This window comes from Biomphalaria glabrata, chromosome 8, assembly GCF_947242115.1.
Source record: "Biomphalaria glabrata chromosome 8, xgBioGlab47.1, whole genome shotgun sequence".
NCBI lineage: Eukaryota > Metazoa > Mollusca > Gastropoda > Planorbidae > Biomphalaria > Biomphalaria glabrata.
In genome coordinates this window covers 30,967,582-30,987,375 of record NC_074718.1, presented here as the reverse complement: position 1 = coordinate 30,987,375, position 19,794 = coordinate 30,967,582, and the positions used below count along the sequence as shown (strand labels likewise).

General features: G+C 35.7%; 1 protein-coding gene across 9 annotated transcripts in view; it reads right to left on the bottom strand.

The window, feature by feature from the left end:
- LOC106067429 (uncharacterized) overlaps positions 1-19,794 on the bottom strand; it is a 184,378-nt gene that overhangs the window by 40,937 nt on the left and 123,647 nt on the right. For all 9 annotated transcript variants that reach the window (XM_056038000.1, XM_056037999.1, XM_056038001.1 and 6 more), the window contains 2 exons: positions 10,330-10,458; positions 9,474-9,582 (listed from right to left, as the gene is read on the bottom strand). In XM_056038000.1, the coding sequence (XP_055893975.1) occupies positions 9,474-9,582; positions 10,330-10,458 (238 nt within the window). The remainder of the gene's footprint in view (positions 1-9,473; positions 9,583-10,329; positions 10,459-19,794) is intronic.

Sequence of the window (19,794 nt, the reverse complement as noted above, 5' to 3'; positions counted from 1 at the left end):
CCTGGGTCTAGGCTGAACGCCTTCAGAGAAGCTTTGAGGGTGTCCCTGAAGTATTTTCTTTACAACCTTGCGAGCGCTTTCCTTCGCTTAGTTGGCCATACAAGAGTCATTTAGGGATGCGGTGGTCCTTCCATTCTGCAGAGATGTCCTGCCCATCGCAGCTGGGACTGCATCAGGATTGTGTGGATGCTTTGCAGACCCGCTCTTCAAAGGACTTCAGTATCTGGTATTTTGTCTTGCTATTTGTATAAATTGTATAAAAGAGACATTGTCTATCTTTTTAAAGTATTTAAAACTGTTTTTCTTGTTTATACTTTAAAATCATTTGTATTGAAATACGTCCCCAGAACTGTAGCTTAACTTTTTTGATAACTCGACTGCACTTTACAGTATTAGGGCATTACTGTGGGACCAGTTTGTAAGCTTTGGAAAATAAAGTGATCATCGACATATCAAATCCTTTTGTGAGTCTGTGTGTGTGTGTCTGCGCGCGCGTCAATGTCTGCTGTCTGCTGAGAGTGCCTGATGTACTTCTCACACGTCAAGGTCTTGGCTCACACAGAGGCGGGATCGACCTCTCCAAATAACTAGGTTATCTTGTTGCCTTGCTGGCGCATCGATTGCGCTAAACGGTTACAGAGAGGTCTAAAATAAATTAACCTTAGTCAATGCGAGTTGACAAAGTCGACCGTGAGGTGCCTTTACACCCTAATCCCCCTACTAAATTCTGTCTTCATGTGCCATAGTGATCTATGTTACCTTTTTGTTTTGGACGAAAAAACCATTTAAACACATTATATTTATAGCTTGAGTTGTAAGGTTTGAACAAAATATTTAGAAACAACTTTTACATAAAACATAAAAGAAAAAATCTCAAATTTAAAGCAATGCTTTGAATTTTCTGTTTGCTTAAAGTGGGCGAAGACCGATGTTAAATTTGGTTTGGCAGATTTGTTAATGTATTGGCAGATTTGTTAATGTATTGGCAGATTTGTTAATGTATTGGTAGATTTGTTAATGTATTGGCAGATTTGTTAATGTATTGGCAGATTTGTTAATGTATTGGTAGATTTGTTAATGTATTGGTAGATTTGTTAATGTACTGGCAGATTTGTTAATGTATTGGCAGATTTGTTAATGTATTGGTAGATTTGTTAATGTATTGGCAGATTTGTTAATGTATTGGCAGATTTGTTTATGTATTGGCAGATTTGTTAATGTATTGGTAGATTTGTTAATGTATTGGCAAATCGATAATGTATTGGAAGATTTGTTAATGTATTGGTAGATTTGTTAATGTATTGGTAGATTTGTTAATGTATTGGTAGATTTGTTAGTGTATTGGTAGATTTGTTAATGTATTGGCAGATTTAATAATGTGTTAACAGATTCAATAATGTATTGGTAGATTTGTTAATGTATTGGTAGATTTGTTAATGTATTGGCAGATTTAACAATGTGTTGACAGATTCAATAATGTATTGGTAGATTTGTTAATGTATTGGTAGATTTGTTAATGTATTGGTAGATTTGTTAATGTATTGGCAGATTTAATAATGTGTTGACAGATTCAATAATGTTTTGGTAGATTTGTTAATGTATTGGTAGATTTGTTAATGTATTGGTAGATTTGTTAATGTATTGGTAGATTTGTTAATGTATTGGTAGATTTGTTATTGTATTGGCAGATTCAATAATGTGTTGACAGATTCAATAATGTTTTGGCAGATTTAATTTTAGGAAGGATTTTCACGAAGAAACTAAACAATGTCAAGGACGCTAACTTAAACTTCAATATTGCCAACTACATAAAATATAGCCATAAACAATAAAGCTTTTTGAAAATTTGATTCCGCTGAAAAAAAAAAGTGCATAGTATCATATCACTTTTAAAATTACAGCTTTTCAAAATGTTCTTTATATTCTGTACACAGATACACAAAAAAAAACCCAGATATTTAGAGTTTATTTTTAGCCATAGATAAAACTAATACGTGTTTAAAATATAACACATCGATAGAACGAGTTTGTAGTCTGCAATGGAATGGAATTATCTGGACGAGACTTTTACTTTAGATTGTATTACTTTAAAACGTGTTTTTGTTTTCCCTTGTGAGAGTTCTTGAAAGGTTTGGAAACTACTTTGTTCTGTTCAATGCTCTCATAAATTGTACAATCGACTTTGTACATTAAAGTTCAGGGGTTGATCAGAAAATAAGTAGTAGTTGTACAAGTGTGACGCTTTGAATACTATGAACAAATGTATACTATGAACAAATGTATACTATGAACAAATGTATACTATGAACAAATGTATACTATGAACAAATGTATACTATGAACAAATGAATACTATGAACAAATGTATACTATGAACAAATGAATACTATGAACAAATGAATACTATGAACAAATGAATACTATGAACAAACGAATACTATGAACAAATGAATACTATGAACAAATGAATACTATGAACAAATGAATACTATGAACAAATGAATACTATGAACAAATGAATACTATGAACAAATGTCATCTAATACAAAGCTGTCCCAGTGTCGCAGCTAGGGATTTGGGGGGCCGGAGGGCTTGACCATTTTAGGGGCCCCTGCATTTTGACATTCGACATCATGACATGAAAAATGACGTAATATTTAATGTAAAAACACATTTCGGACACTCGTTTGTGGGACCTCCTCAAGTGAGGGCCTGGGGGGATTTTCCAATTTGGACTCCCCCTCTCCCCACCCTAGCTACGCCACTGTATTGCTTTTATTTAGCCCCAATGTCACAGCAACTTTCCTAGGCATGCGCTCGTTTCTCTTGTATTTCCAGACAAACGACCAAGAGCTCAACGTAAGGAGCACGTGACTGGATATAGGAAACAGTGTCGACTTCCGGCCAGGCATTTGTTGAATAATGCATTCAGCTCTTTTATTTTTAGCTTTGTACTACTGATAGATCTATATTATCGGGCGTAGTGATAAAGCGATTAGCTTCTAGAAAGAGGAGTCTTGAGTTTGAATCCCAGTGTACAATGGAATTTTAAACTAAAGGATTCTTATGACCTTCCTCAGACACCTAACTATTTTGAATGTATGACAAGTTGATACAAGTAAGCGCGGAAGGTCGTTGTGATGGACACATGGGCCATAGAAACGAGCTTTATACCAGAAGGAATGGCTTGTATTAAGTCTTAACACTTTATAGCTCATAGATTGTCTAGTGAACTGACATTTGGTAGAGACGGATATTTAAAGCGTATATTTATATCTTTTAAGCTACAGGCATTTCTCGAAAGAAAAAAGGAAAATAGTTTTGTCCTACGCCTATCCAAACTGATTAGAAACGAAAACAAATTTTAATGTATTTCAAAAATGTATAACCAAGTAACAATGATTTATTACTTCATCTATTGTGTCAGAAAATGTTTCAAAAGAAAAGAATTGAATTGTTTGTTTTTGCCATAAGAAGAACAGGTTCAATACAGTTTACAGACTAATGGATTTATTTAGAAAGGTAGTTACATCGCACACTTTGAAAAGGTCAGTCAAATGAAATTTATCACAGATCCTGACAAAAGTTTTGACTTCTGGACCTACCCACTAGCATGGTGTGTTCTAACGTTCAACTAGCCGTATCCGGTATTTTCTGGCCTCCCTATGACCCTGCATAAAAAAGGTCATATGTCTATAAGTAAAAGCCTGGACGATAAAAATGGTCGTGTGTCCATAAGTAAAAGCCTGGACAATAAAAAAGATGATTAAGAGCGAGTAGAAAAATGATGCCGTGCGCCTGGGTATTGATTTGACCACGTGAGGATGGATAGGGGTGAGTGATGGGACAGCGAAGGAGGGACTAAAAAGGTGGGGGGAGATAAAATATACCAGTGCCAAGAGCGGGCTGGGTAACGTACATAGGGCGCGGTGACCGAGTCAAGAGGGCTGGGATGACCCAATGGAGTCGGGCAAGACCGGAAATGATCACAGCTCGACGTGAGTCAACGAATTAATCATGAAGAGTTCAATATCTAGACTAGATCAAACAACCAATCTCTTGGTCAGTTCAAGATATATTCAAGCCTATTCAAGCATGCTAAATAAATATAAATTTCAATAACTCAAGATTCTCTTACTTAGAAGGTCTACATAGAAAAGTTCAATGAGACCTACTTAATATAAATCGTAATTCTGTCAGTTGAGCTCAGAGTTTAACGCGTTCACTTTTTTAAAACACACATCGATACATTATGTTAAAAAACTGACGTCATCTATCAAAGACATAAAAAAAACAACAACATGGATCTCTAGTCTCAAAGTTTAACTTGGTTTATCCTCGAAGACACCAGAGAGACACCGAGCGACGTCCAGAGAGAAATGACGACAATGAATTCAAGGATTTGGGCCAAAGTCTTTTTCTATTCACAGTGTCTCCCCAGGGGCAATAATAAAATGACTTCATTATTACACCATCCTCTTCAAGGGATTATTAAAGTGACTAGAAGAGAAAAAAAAACACAATGGAAAAGACTGAGACGGAGAAAGGAAGGCGGTTAAAAAAAAAAGGTTAACATAGATAGAAAGAATGACAGAATGATACGAACATTGGAGATGATAATTATTTCGTGTAAAGAAATGTCGCATGTGTTAAAAAAACAGATTTTAGAGAACAACGAAGAGCTAACTATAAAAGAAAGATTCCATGGAGCTCAGACTTCTGCTAAACATGTGGTCACGTGACAATGTACACCAGTATTTCATTTCTGTTCAAGCTCAAAGTGTGGTCACCTAATATTGGATTATTGGGTTCAGTCTGAACAGATGTCTAGAAATTACGCTTCAATTGAGCCCAGGAAGCGGAGGTTTCAATTCGATGCAGCAATGGACAAACCTTTACAACCTCACAGAATGGACATGGTAAACATCGCTTCATTTGTAAAGAAAAAATAATTAAAACTAATGGAAGCTAGATCTATTGACCACAGCATTATCTGCTATTATTTCTTGCATCTGCGACACTTGCGCATTTCATTATCTTATATATATCTATCTGGATGTGGCAAAATATGTAGGTAACTTCCGTTTTCCCGCGCTTTTATACCAGCGTAGCTCATTTCTTTTCTGCCTCGATAGAGAACAACATCGGACAGATAAGTTAACTTAAGACTATTTTGTGTTAATTGTTTTTTTTTTTCTTTGTTTTGTAGCTGATGAAGGCCTCGTGGCCCAAACGTCCTTTGTTTTACTTGGTCCGGCAGGGTTACATATATGCATGTTTTTCGTATTTTCTATACAAACAGAGCGCAAGTTATTTGCTAGTGTGGAATTAGTTGTTATACAAGAAACAAACTAGAAACACAATTCTGAATAATTGAACTCAAAACTTAATAGCAATTAGACATTACGTAAAATCTCTTCTTCTGAAACAGAAATTACTTTTGCTTTGAACCAATTACATTTTGTATTCCTAGTTATGTTTTATAAAATATATTAGCAGCACTTAAAGCTCTATTATTTGTTTTTCACTTCAACTTTGACTCATGTTTGTGATTAAATATTTTGGAAAGTAGCCCACCAAAGAAAGAAAAAATTGTGCAAAAAATAATTTTGTTTGTTTGTTTTTGTTAACTAGGGACATTTTTTATATTCTTTTCAAAGTACTAACACCAGTAAGCCCATTAATTAATTTGTAAACCCTAAAAGTGCAAGCATATTATTTGATCTGTAAATGTGCTAATGGGGTTAATATATATTATGTAATGTCATTTATAGAGCGCTGTTAAACATAACGTTGTCTCAAGGAGCTGTGATAACATTACAAACATAAACATGAGAGCTAAAATGACAAACTAATCTAAACAAGTTTTGAACACATAAGTCATAATGTTCTTCTTGAATGCAGTGAAACATGTTTTTTCTCTGAATTCAATGGGGAGCGGCTTCCAAACCTTTGGCCCATGCACTGAAAAAGCCCGCAGACCCTAGATTTTGAGGGATAAACAAGGCACGACTAGAAGCGTTCAGTCGACAAAGTGCAGGGTTCTCTGAGGGGCATATGGAGTGGTCAGTTCGATAAGGTACAAGGGCATTTAGTGTGTGAATCTACTAGGCCAGGAATGTAAAGGCTGCTGTCCATTGGCCAAATCCAGCCTGTTAAGCGGTGTATCCAGGCCCTCCAAAATTTACCAGTGTCGTAGCTAAGGTGGGGGGAAGAAGTGGGAGAATCCGAAAATCCCCATCCTAGTTGAGGGGGGCCCCAAATGAGTGTTTTTTAAATTAAATATTATGCAAAATGCAGGGGTCCCCCAAAGAGGTCAAGCCTCCCGGGCCCCCAAATGATGAAAAATTCCTAGCTACGCCCCTGAACTTTATGGTGTATAGTAGAGCCACAGAAGCTATTTAAAACATTGGACTAGAAGATTTTCTTCTACAATGGTTGGACACCATCGTAGTAACCTATTTCCACTACTCCCCATTATTCTAAGTCTACTTGAAGATCATCGGGTTTGCTTTAATTGAATGCCCAATGCACTAAATGAAAGAAAAATTCAAACATCTAATTTGCTGACGGACAAAGGTTTAGTTCAGAACATAGGACCTGTTTTAATAGAGGTAACGTCCATAAATAGAAAACCGAGCTTCTCCTCCAAGACAAGAGTCTACAAAAACATCAACGTTTCTTCATCTATTCAAAATTCAATTAACGAAACGAAAGATGAACAAAAAAAAATCTTCTTTGTGACGGCACGTTTCACGATCTCGTCCTTAATCCAGCCCTCTCGACCTCAACCCACTCATCTCTCAACCCTAAGAGTGTACAGCCCCTTCTCCTACACAAGTTCAAGTCATATTTGCTAACTCAGTAGGAGAGGAGTCTCATTTCTCCTTCTCCTCTGACCATTCCCCCCCCCCCCCTCAGACATGCCGTGCAATGAAAAAAAAACAACAAAACTAGAAATTCAATTTCCCCGTGCAGCAGTTCTCTGAAATCTGCCGTCATATCTTTTGGTCTTATGCACGCTACATTCATACAGATTTCTATTTCTAAATAGACTTATTTGGGCTTAGTTATACAAACTGAATGTAGTTAATTTTGTAGACATATAAAATCAGAAATATGTATATCTGATAAATGTTGCGATGTTTTGGTGAAGAAAGAAAAAGAGTTCTTTGATTAAAGCTAATTACAGCAAATGTTCAAGTTCAATTGGCAATGTTCAGAATTTGTTTTTTAGAAAAATGATTTATAAAGTAAAACAAGATAATTCAAAGATCAAAGTTACAACAATATGTTGACTCAGGTGGCGTTTTGAATGTAGTCTATTCCCAACAATCACTATAACATAACTATAACATTTTGTGATGATTTTAAGCTGAAACTTTTGAAAAATTCCAATTACAAAACAAGCAAACGAAAAAAAAAAGTATTTCTTTAAAAAAAAACAAGGCTTATCCAAGGGAAAGAACTGCTAATTACTTTCTGCCCTTTCTGTCAAATAAAACAAAATTAATTAAATAGTACTAATTGATTAATTAATTGGATATTTTTTGGATTGATTCGTGTATTGTCATCGACTATAAATTATTATGCAAAATTTCAACTTGATCCAAGAATGAGAAGTGGGGAGAAAATCGGGTCAAAACATTATAAAGGGATTAAATCCATGTATACATCCACATCTCTCACTGAGTAGCGGTTATTCCCCTTATTTCGCTATTAAAAAAAAATGAATCACCAATAATTAAATACTTGGTTGTTTTTTTTTAGTGATTCATGTCTTTTCAGGTGCAAAGAACAATTGTGCAAGGTTTTAACCTAATCCAACAATGGGAAACGGGAGAAAAAAATTGTTCAAACGTTTTACCAGACAGACAGACGGACAGACAGTGTTAGTTGATATAAGCTTTGTAAAAAAGATTAAAAAAAAACGAAATAAAACTATAGAGTTCGAGATATATTGAAGTTGATATAGAGACTCAGCGATCAGAAATAAAGAATGTATTTTTAAAGAAACAGTTTTAACGACTTCAATCAGATAGATTCCATTTCTTAAATACTTTTTTTTTGGCACAGGTGTCAGGATTTCACAGACATTTCTAATTAAATCTCCCGAATCTCAGCTAATGTAAGATCATTACCACACACTTGATAACATATGTAGGCAATTCAAGAACACTTTATAGAGAAAAACAACATTAAGTTAATTAACGAAAAGCGAAAAAAAAAATGAGGCAATATAATTAAAACTACAATTAAGTTGAGCGTATACCGAGGGCGCGAGAGTGAATGGACTCTTCCAGACATGTTCCTTCTTCTATCGATTGATTTGCAATTAACATTCTCTTCATGCAATCACGTCCAAGAAGAAATGTATTCAACACAAGAATTCTGTCCTCAGTTTTATATCCCCTTGTCCTTGAACTTGATGTTGTTTTTTTTTGTTTTTTTTTTGTCTTTTTGTTTTGTAATAGAAATGTCAAAGAGAGTTTTTAAATCCAACTTTTAAAATGCCTTCATTAGATTTTTTTTTGGTGACCAAGACGATGTTAAGAGCTTTATGATTCACATAATAGAAGTCTTTTTGACAAGTTTTAAAGACCAGGTTATACGTAATTACAATCTTTTAATATTTGATGAGGTAGGAATTTTACATTGCTTTCAAAATTACAAAAAAAAAAGTTAAGAAACATGAAATACTAGAAAGGCAGTTTCGTTTTTAGCATAGAAAATACATCCATTTAAATTACATATATATTTTCTTATAAAGCAAAGACATTTAGGGCGAGGAATATCTATATTGCATTTCAACTTATTTATTTATGTTACAATGTTGATAAAAGTTGAAGATTTGCAAGTAAAGATTTTATTTCAAACTACCGTTTACCCGTTTAATAGGCGCATAGACATTGTCACGGCTTAATAAGTGTCAAGGTCAAAGTCACTTTAATTGTATGGGCTATTTGTTTGCATTTGGAGAAACAACAGTGATTTGCAAAAAAAAACTAAAATTAGTCTCCAGATTTTAAAAATGTGGTTCTAGTTTATCATGTATGTTGGAGGATCTAGTTTTAAAGATACAAAGAAAAGAAAATCTGATGGGTCAGTCAATAAGTCTCAAACTTCATGTTCAGTCTATTTTTTTAATCTATTAATGAAATTAAGTTATGTTGTTTGTTTCAAGAGTATAATTAATCGTTTTATGATGTCTATGGTTAAGGTTAGGGTTAGGGTTAGTTTCATTTCATAAAGATGAATTCTATTATTAATTAAAGATTACCCTGCGTACTTCGGAGTTTCTTTAATCAAATTTAACTTCTAAAAATAATACAGAGCCATAATAACATACACATTTAAATGAAAAAAATGTATTTTAAAAAATGTTGGGTAGTTATAGAGCAGGCACTCGTGTTGGAATAAGAACAGTTTCTAAAAGCTTTGATTTATTTAGGAAATAAAAAAAAACAACTTACAAGAAAGATCTGTTAAAACGAGCGTAGGAAGCCCGATATAAAGCTGACGTCTGCTCACTGGACATATTGGCAGACGAATTGTAGGATACACTACCTAGAATTTCTACCTCTGAAAAAAAAAAGTAAGATAAAATACATTATCATGTATTTTCAGCTTTTAAATACTGCAACATCAAATAAAGTATTAATTTTTTGATAGTCCCCCTTTGAAAAATGTTACGAAGCTAGAGTTCCTAAGGTAAGATAATCTTCCAACAATTCATGATCGGGACATTTTACTAACAAAATAAAAATAATAAAATTATATAGCGCTACTTTCATGCTTATAGCATGCTCAGAACGCTATGGTCCAATCTCATTTGTGGACCAGTGGGGGTAGGGGGTATCTGGGAGAAGTTTTTCCGTGCTGCCTTCAGGCGCTCAGTAAACACAACAATGCTCGAGTCGGGTGTCGAACCTCGAGCCCCCTATATAGGTAGCTAAGCCAAGCCAAGTTCAAGCGTACTTGGCCTCTCGACCACGCTTCCCACTACTGATAATTCTCATACAATAAAACATCTCGGCACTTGAATTTGTAGGGCGCTCTTGAATGATTAACGATTTACTTAGGGGAAGTAAGGCAGTTGCTAGTTGTGCTGGACACATGACACCATTGTTAACACATTCGGCCATAGAAACAGAAGACCTTTAAACCATTGACTGACTAAATATCTATAAAATTTGACCATAAACAAAAACACATAAAACTCGAGCAATTCAATGAAACGTTGAGTTTTCAATTGTGGATATTTTCAATTTAAAAAACAAGTTGTAAACAGAGGAGAAATTTTAGTTTGAAAAAAACACACAGACTCACCGAGATTGACTTTCCGGAAAGGCTGGTTGCCGGACATGGCTGAATAGAAATAATACAGAGCCCAGGCGGCTGGCGTGCTGGAGTAAGAAGTACGTGCCAGACTCAAGAGCAGACTACAGAGACCTAGACCTGGGGACAATAGGAAACAGGCCTAGTCTTAAGTAGAGACTCAATAAGAACCTTCCGTCTTTCACTCTCTGACAGTTGCTGTCTTCACACCCTACTGTCTTTCACTCTCTGACAGTTGCTGTCTTCACACCCTACTGTCTTTCACTCTCTGACTGTTGCTGTCTTCACACCCTACTGTCTTTCACTCTCTGACTATTGCTGTCTTCACACCCTACTGTCTTTCACTCTCTGACTATTGCTGTCTTCACACCCTACCGTCTTTCACTCTCTGACTATTGCTGTCTTCACACACTACTGTCTTTCACTCTCTGACTATTGCTGTCTTCACACCCTACTGTCTTTCACTCTCTGACTGTTGCTGTCTTCACACCCTACTGTCTTTCACTCTCTGACTGTTGCTGTCTTCACACCCTACTGTCTTTCACTCTCTGACTATTGCTGTCTTCACACCCTACTGCCTTTCACTCTCTGACTATTGCTGTCTTCACACCCTACTGTCTTTCACTCTCTGACTATTGCTGTCTTCACACACTACTGTCTTTCACTCTCTGACTATTGCTGTCTTCACACCCTACTGTCTTTCACTCTCTGACTATTGCTGTCTTCACACCCTACCGTCTTTCACTCTCTGACTATTGCTGTCTTCACACACTACTGTCTTTCACTCTCTGACTATTGCTGTCTTCACACCCTACTGTCTTTCACTCTCTGACTATTGCTGTCTTCACACCCTACTGTCTTTCACTCTCTGACTGTTGCTGTCTTCACACCCTACTGTCTTTCACTCTCTGACTGTTGCTGTCTTCACAACCATACCGTCTTTCACTCTCTGACTGTTGCTGTCTTCACACCCTACCGTCTTTCACTCTCTGACTATTGCTGTCTTCACACCCTACTGTCTTTCACTCTCTGACTATTGCTGTCTTCACACCCTACTGTCTTTCACTCTCTGACTATTGCTGTCTTCACACACTACTGTCTTTCACTCTCTGACTGTTGCTGTCTTCACACCCTACTGTCTTTCACTCTCTGACTATTGCTGTCTTCACACACTACTGTCTTTCACTCTCTGACTATTGCTGTCTTCACACCCTACTGTCTTTCACTCTCTGACTATTGCTGTCTTCACACCCTACTGTCTTTCACTCTCTGACTATTGCTGTCTTCACACCCTACTGTCTTTCACTCTCTGACTGTTGCTGTCTTCACACCCTACTGTCTTTCACTCTCTGACTATTGCTGTCTTCACACCCTACTGTCTTTCACTCTCTGACTATTGCTGTCTTCACACCCTACTGTCTTTCACTCTCTGACTGTTGCTGTCTTCACACCCTACTGTCTTTCACTCTCTGACTATTGCTGTCTTCACACCCTACTGTCTTTCACTCTCTGACTATTGCTGTCTTCACACCCTACTGTCTTTCACTCTCTGACTATTGCTGTCTTCACACCCTACTGTCTTTCACTCTCTGACTGTTGCTGTCTTCACACCCTACTGTCTTTCACTCTCTGACTGTTGCTGTCTTCACACCCTACTGTCTTTCACTCTCTCACTTGACATGCATGGAACAAGTTCTCTCTTCTACCTATTGCATTTCTTTCCTTGCACAATTGTCTCTCTTTCGTCCTGGTTTAAGTTCTTTATAGTTTCAGTAAAGCAAATGTTACATAACATTATATCTCAATCTTCTATTGAATACAAATAAAGTAACAGTGACCTTGTATTAGGATAGGTCATAAGACCAGTGACCTGTACTGTACTGGCAAGTTAGTCCAGTGGTACTTTGTGGTCCCGATTATATTATCTAGGCTAATAACTATAGCCTCTAGATGTACAAAACTACTGAGAGAGACAAGTAATAATTCTGAGATTTCAGTTGCAACAAAAAAAAGGAGTTTATTTACAAACAAAAGAAAAAGATCATGAAAAATATAAATGGCAATAAAGGCTCACAAAAGAAAATGACATAATGAAACTAAGCAAAGTAGCAAGACAGTTTCAGGTCAATATAATGAAAGGACCACCATCATAGAGGCACAATAATGTCTTATGCCGAAAAAACAAAAAGATGGTTAACATTTACAATAATATCATACATGCATTAACAATGAAATGACATCATCCATGAGACATTTTATGTCAAAAACCAAAACGATGGTTTACAATAATATCATACATGCATAAACAATGAAATGACGTCATTCATGAGACACACTACTGTCTCGTATCTAAACAAAAGATGTCTTAAAAAAACATACAGGAGAGGATAAGAGACTAAGTAGACCTATACCATTTACATAAATCAACTTAGTACTAACAAATAAATAAAGTCTACTTAGCTCATTATCGAAATACTCTTCCCACAACAGTGGCACACTCCTCTTGAGTAACACAGCAATAGTACAACAACACAAGTACTAGTTAAACATTATAGAGATTTAGTTCAAACTACACTGGTCAGTTGAAAGACTCAAGAGAGAGAGGCAATTGTAGACAGTTAACAGGGACTTAAATCAAGTAATAAAGGGGACTAACTCTAATAAGAAAATAAAGGTAGCCACCCTAATTGTCCCTCTTGTCACAGTAACATCAACAATAATGAAATCGCTCATTAAATTATTATGGCTGACAGACAAGAACTAATTTAAGACATTCATATATTGTTTTTTACTAGATGAATTTTAAGCTCAGAATGTAAGCCTCAATGATAAAAAAAACTTCACCAGCTGATGTCTCTTTGTAGTTAAAGGATTTTAATGACCTACCCTCCCCCCAATTTAATATTCTACTTAAAGAATTTCTTCCAATAATCTCTGTAATGTCTTTTCCCCAATATCCTCAAATTATAAAGTTTTAGTTTGATAATAAAAGTACACATACAATCACAATAATCAATGTCCTTCATTTCAATCAAATGCTATGGTGTTATGGAGTGTGTGAGTGTATGTGTGTGTGTGTCTCCAAGGTAAGGAAAAGGAGAAGAAGTATTTGTTATTGGAGGTATAGAATGATGAAACCTAAGACTGGGAGAACAAGTAATCTTCTCTGCATATATAATTCTCTACGTCGCCCAACCATGTGGGACACCACGCACGCACACCGACACTCTAACCTTCCTTGCTTTTCAGGCATGCGCACAAAGTCGTTTGCTCAAACCCAACCAATTCGGACAACTGCGTCTTTCAGCAAGTGTTCTCCCGTCACTAAATAGCGACATATGCTACGCCGCGGGTGCTTGTGAATATTAATACAAGAGACGCGAAACAAAAAGGACAAGTGTTTAAAGTGAGCTGTATCTTGTTTGTATTAGTATTTCTTCATTCATCTACTTCAAATTGAATCTGGGTATATTTTTAATAAAAAATACTTTAATTATTTTTTTAAAGTTTGTTCAAGTAAATTTAAACTTTTACACTGAAACTATAATATGCCTTCTTTGTTTTATTTGTACTAGCTGTTTTGGGCTACAACAACATTTGGTGACATTAGACATGTCCAAGATCTAGGTCAGTGTTTCGCAAAATGTTCGGCGGAGGTGTTCCGCCACGTGAATTAATCTATCTAAAAATATTGGCAAAGTGTTCCTCTCAATGCTCAGAATGTGCGAAGTGTTCCGTTAAGGAAAAAAATCTGGGAAACACTGATCTAGGTAATCAAAATGAAACGTTTAATCCTTAATTTAGAGAAACTATAAAATTGTTGCTTTTTTCCTTTAATTTTGTTTTTAGTAAATTTTTTTGTTTACATTATTTAAAATATTATCGTATCTTGGTTCAACTTATGAAATGGCATGGGCCTTAATGCGCTAAAAGAAGTGTCTTTTTTTGGACCTTATATAGTGGGAATCCTTGGTTGCGCGCATCGCCGAAGCAACCACATGACTGAGCTCAAGAATCTAGAGAATCATGGAGAAAGCAAGATGCTTGAATTAAGAGAGAACAAGATCGAGGCAAGGCAAGAGACACTAAACAAAGAGAGACGGAGAGAGAAACATGGGGGAGGGGGGAGAAAGAGAAAACAAAAAGAGAGATTGATGGAGAGTAAAGAGGGTTAGTCTTCTAGAATGTTTGCTTATTCTCCTCGTAAAATTGTAGATTTTTATGTAAAAAAAGAAACACTAAAAGAAACAGACAATTCACAATTACACTCACACAAACACACACACACACACACACAAACCCTAACTACATGTCAACATTTAGTAGGGCCTCGGCTGCATGACTACTATTAATAAAGATTGCCACTTGACAAATACACCATTAACCTGACAAGGGCATTAATATCCCCCTCCCAACCCACACACATACACACAGACACACACCATTCCATCCTCGTCATTCGCCACACTGACATATACACGCTCAAATGCAGCCCCAGACAAATATTGACCTCACGTCAACGTCCATCTTGTCCGGTGGAAATCTGGACGCTCATCGCACGATCTTCAGGAAACCGTTTTGAAAAAAAAAAGTGCTAATATCTGGAAGCTGCCGTTGCCACAGATGCTGTAGATTCTGGATCATCAGACGGATGCTATTATAAATTTGAATTAATGGAGATTCCAGTGGGGGAAATACAAGTATCAAGAATAGATCTCGGAAGAATTAATTCATCGACATTATACATCTAGACGCTACTTCCGAATACTCAATTCCAGTGTCATGTTAGATAAGTGAAATCTTTTTTTTTGAAAATAATGAATTCATTAGCCTACGAGAACTTTGGACAATATTTCATAAAGAAGATTTGAGAAAATTGAATAAGATTTCTATTTGACTTAGCTTGCTGTATCATCAGCTAAATATTACCGGCACTTCCTGTGTTGGTTTGAACAGACGAGAAATAATTGCAGATATGTTACAACTGTAGTGATAGGTTAGGACAACGCAATTCCGCAATAGTAAAAAAAAAACAACAACACTTTCACACATATATTAGCTGTGTCTAAAATGTCATTGTCATACATATAACTATAATAGTGCTCCAGGTTTAACAACATTAAAAAGCGTTGAAATATCACCAGACAGTTCTCATATAGGAATGTATTTGTTATACCGTAAACGATTTTGCATGTAGGCCTACATTCTAATAAAGCTAGTCTCATAATATATGCACATAAACACTATGTAGAGTTTAAGTAAAGAAAAGCTTCTCTATGAGTGATAGTAATGACGGTTCACAGTCTAAATAAAAAACTACTGACTTTATTTCATGGTAAACCAGCCACACAGACTAAAAACTCAAAATATCTAGGTGTAATAATAGATAAAAAAATAGAATGGAATCCCAGTATCGATGCAATTATTTAAAAAATCAAGCAAAACATTAGGTTTTATTAAAATATTTTTTTTACAAATCAAACATAAACATAACATTAAAATGCTATTTAATTTTAGTTAGGCAAATATTAGAATAGCGACCCCAAGAAGAAAACTTAAAAGAAACTAGAACAAATACAAAATAGAGAAGGGAGATTTATAACAAAAGAATATTCCAATTTGATTAGAGTAACACCATTAGTAAAATCAGTAAACTTAGAGAGACTTCAGGAGAAGAATGAAAAGTAAAGTGGCTATAATGCATAAAACACTGAACCATAACTTACAAATAGAAAAACTAAACCTAATGAAATACTCAGAAAGACACAAAGATAGAGTTACATCTCTTATTCCTTACGCTAAAACAAATTCCTACAAGTGCTCCATCTTCTCTGGTGCCATTAGAAAATGGAATGGGTTGCCTGAATCAGCCAGGAAAACCAAAGACTTAGCAGAGTTTAATTCATTGATTAACAAAGACAAAAAACACTATTTTGTTCCTCTAGCGATTAAATCATTAAATAGGAACAATCTGGTATAAACTTTGTCACATGTAAATTATGAGTGAGTCTGGTGTGAATGTACATTTTGGTTTCTTATAGTTATAATGTTTTTTTGTTAGAAGTAATGCACAAATTGTAAGACGAATCTCCAAACGGACAATAAAGATTATTATTATTATTATTATTATTATTAACATGCACGACTGGATTGACACGTTAAATGCGTAGGACGTAAAAAAAATTATCATCTTTTTTGAAGTAACGTCTGTAATATATAAGATAAGATGTGTACATTCTATAATACCTTGAATGTTGTAAACACATTCTCACTTCAACCTAGAAATACGAGTGAACAAATAGTACAGAACTTTTCATAATAATTTACTACTCCATCCCATTCACCTACAATCTAAATGAACTCAAAAGGTCCTAGCATTACTAAAGTCTCTACAAACATAATTAGGAGATATACAAAATGACTAGATTACCGTCTTGTACTTTTAGTTTTGAGAGATACAAGCTACGGTGTCACCTTTTTAGTATTGATAGCTAACTACTTTCAACAATGATCATTAACAAGGCTGACAAAGGGGCGTGTGTGTGTGGGGGGGGGATTCAAGGAAAACCTAGTCGAAAACCATTTCTTACATCACACTAGGACAGGTAGCCTCAGGTAGGACTGATTTCTATTACATAGCAGCTTTAAGACAGGTTTTGACTATAACTTGGTCACTAGGGATTGTGTGTTAGAGACAACCTCAAAATATCAGAATACATGCGTCTCTGGTTCAAACCTCTAGCGCTGGTTTACGCCTATGTCTCTAGTTCTATAATGTACATCTTCTTTACGCCTCTGTCTCTAGTTCTATAATGTACATCTTCTTTACGCCTCTGTCTCTAGTTCTATAATGTACATCTTCTTTACGCCTCTGTCTCTAGTTCTATAATGTACATCTTCTTTACGCCTATGTCTCTAGTTCTATAATGTACATCTTCTTTACGCCTCTGTCTCTAGTTCTATAATGTACATCTTCTTTACGCCTCTGTCTCTAGTTCTATAATGTACATCTTCTTTACGCCTCTGTCTCTAGTTCTATAATGTACATCTTCTTTACGCCTATGTCTCTAGTTCTATAATGTACATCTTCTTTACGCCTCTGTCTCTAGTTCTATAATGTACATCTTCTTTACGCCTCTGTCTCTAGTTCTATAATGTACATCTTCTTTACGCCTCTTTTTCTTTTTCAATCCTCTACCTTTGGTTTACTCCTAAGCCTCGGATTCAATCCTCTGGTTTACTCCTCTGACTCTGTTTCCCTCCACTACGTCTTGTTTGCCCCTCAGTCTCAGGCTCCAACCTCTGGTTGGTCCCAATGACTGATTGATTCCTTGATTTCCACCTTTGCCTCTGGAGAATTCCACTAAATCTAGTTCACTCCTTTCACATATTATTCTGCCTTTGGTTCAATCCTCTACCTTTTCACTACTTTTTCTGGTTCACTCCACAGTCTCCACTTCCATCCTTTACTCGTGGTTCCCTCCTCTGCCTCTTGTTCCCTTTTTGCCCTCTGGTATAAAGTTGAATTCAAAGTGAATTCTTTTCTTCATTTTCCCACCCAAAGCAAAACTTTCAAAAAGAAAAACCAGGAAGCTCTCTGTTTTGACATACGTTCGTATTCTTTGAACTGAGCTAGCTGACACTCTGCAGCTGGAAATGACGGGCCATCTAAAGGCTTCAGACTTCCAGACAGACTTATCACCACGCTGATCGAAGCATACAGTTCGCTTAGAGAGAAAAATGCACGTTTATCTGTGGAGTGATCTTGATGTTTCAAGGACATTCACGTTCCTGGGCATGAAGGTATTAGACACACACGAATATGGTTTGAATTTTTTTTTCTCTTCGTGAAACATGATTAGAATACACAGAATGAGTTTAAACCAGTGTTGCAAGGAGTTTTATTACAAATAGACAGTCAGACAGACAGAATGACAGACTGATTAATTCATAAATTCAGTGCTAGTTTGATTGGTTGACTTGATTGATTGAATAACTTTATTGATAAAGATAAATAGAAAGTTAGTTAGATAGATAGATAGATAGACAAACATATGATAGATAGATAGATAGATAGATAGATAGATAGATAGATAGATAGATAGATAGATAGATAGACAGACAGACAGATAGATAGATAGATAGATAGATAGATAGATAGATAGATAGATAGATAGATAGATAGATAGATAGATAGATAGATAAGATAGATAGATAGATAGATAAGATAGATAGATAGATAGATAGATAGATAGATAGATAGATAGATAGATAGATAGATAGAGGCAATTTCCTTGATTTCGAAGATTAAGAGTGAGTACAGTGTTTCACATGACTACATAAACCCCGTTTCGACCTGCATATTTTCTCGCACCTCATGCAGACAAAGCCGTTATCAACCGGCGGTTTTCTTAAAAGAAAAAACATACATATATACATACATACCTTTTTTGACAGACAGACAGACATATTAATCGATAGATAGATAGATAGATAGATAGATAGATAGATAGATAGATAGATAGATAGATAGATAGATAGATAAGATAGATAGATAGATAGATAGATAGATAGATAGATAGATAGATTGTAGATAGATAGAGATTGATTAATAAATTAATTGATGGATACCTTTTATTTTATCCCTGTAAATATTTCACCTATAATTTTATAAACAGAAGGATGCCTTTAAAGTCATGAAGTACAATAAGAACTAGTACACAGATAAGTCATATCTGCTGTTGAAAGTAAGAATGTTATCCGTGATCTATTATTAGACGTTGAACAAGTACAGTTCATCTCAAGTGTGATCTAGAATTAGACGTTGAACAAGTACAGTTCATCTCAAGTGTGATCTAGAATTAGACATTCCTAGTCATCAATGGATTTAGATCTCCTGACACTTAATAAGCCAAAAGCCACTGTTACGTTAATTGTGCTTCTACCAAGTCTTAAAGTAGTTTACACAATGTTTATCTTGAACCGGAAGTGCTATACCCATCAAGGCTAAAGGTGTGCCAGTTGTGCAATATAAATATTTTTAGACATATTTAATTCTTTGGATTGTTGTTTTGTGCGGTGACGTAATCGTCTTGACGTAACTGGGTCTAGAGTAGGATGGTGTTCCAACGGATGTTCCATGTTTTTACTGAAACCTCTCCCCTGATACTTTTTTTCTAAGTTCTATATAGAGAAACTAATAGACCTGATCTTTTCTGGGGGAACTGAGTCTCTGGTAAGTAGTTCACATTGGTCTCACAGTTACTCTGTATCAATCATTCTCTTTCGTTCTCTCCTCTCTCTCTCTCTCTCTCTCTCTCGAAAAGATTATCCCTCTTCCTCTCAACCTCGCTCTCTCTCTCTCTCTCTCTCTCTCTCATTCTCAATCACTCTTTCTCTCAATCACAATCTCTCTCTTTAGATTATTTCTTTCAATAACTCGCCAAAACGCTTAAT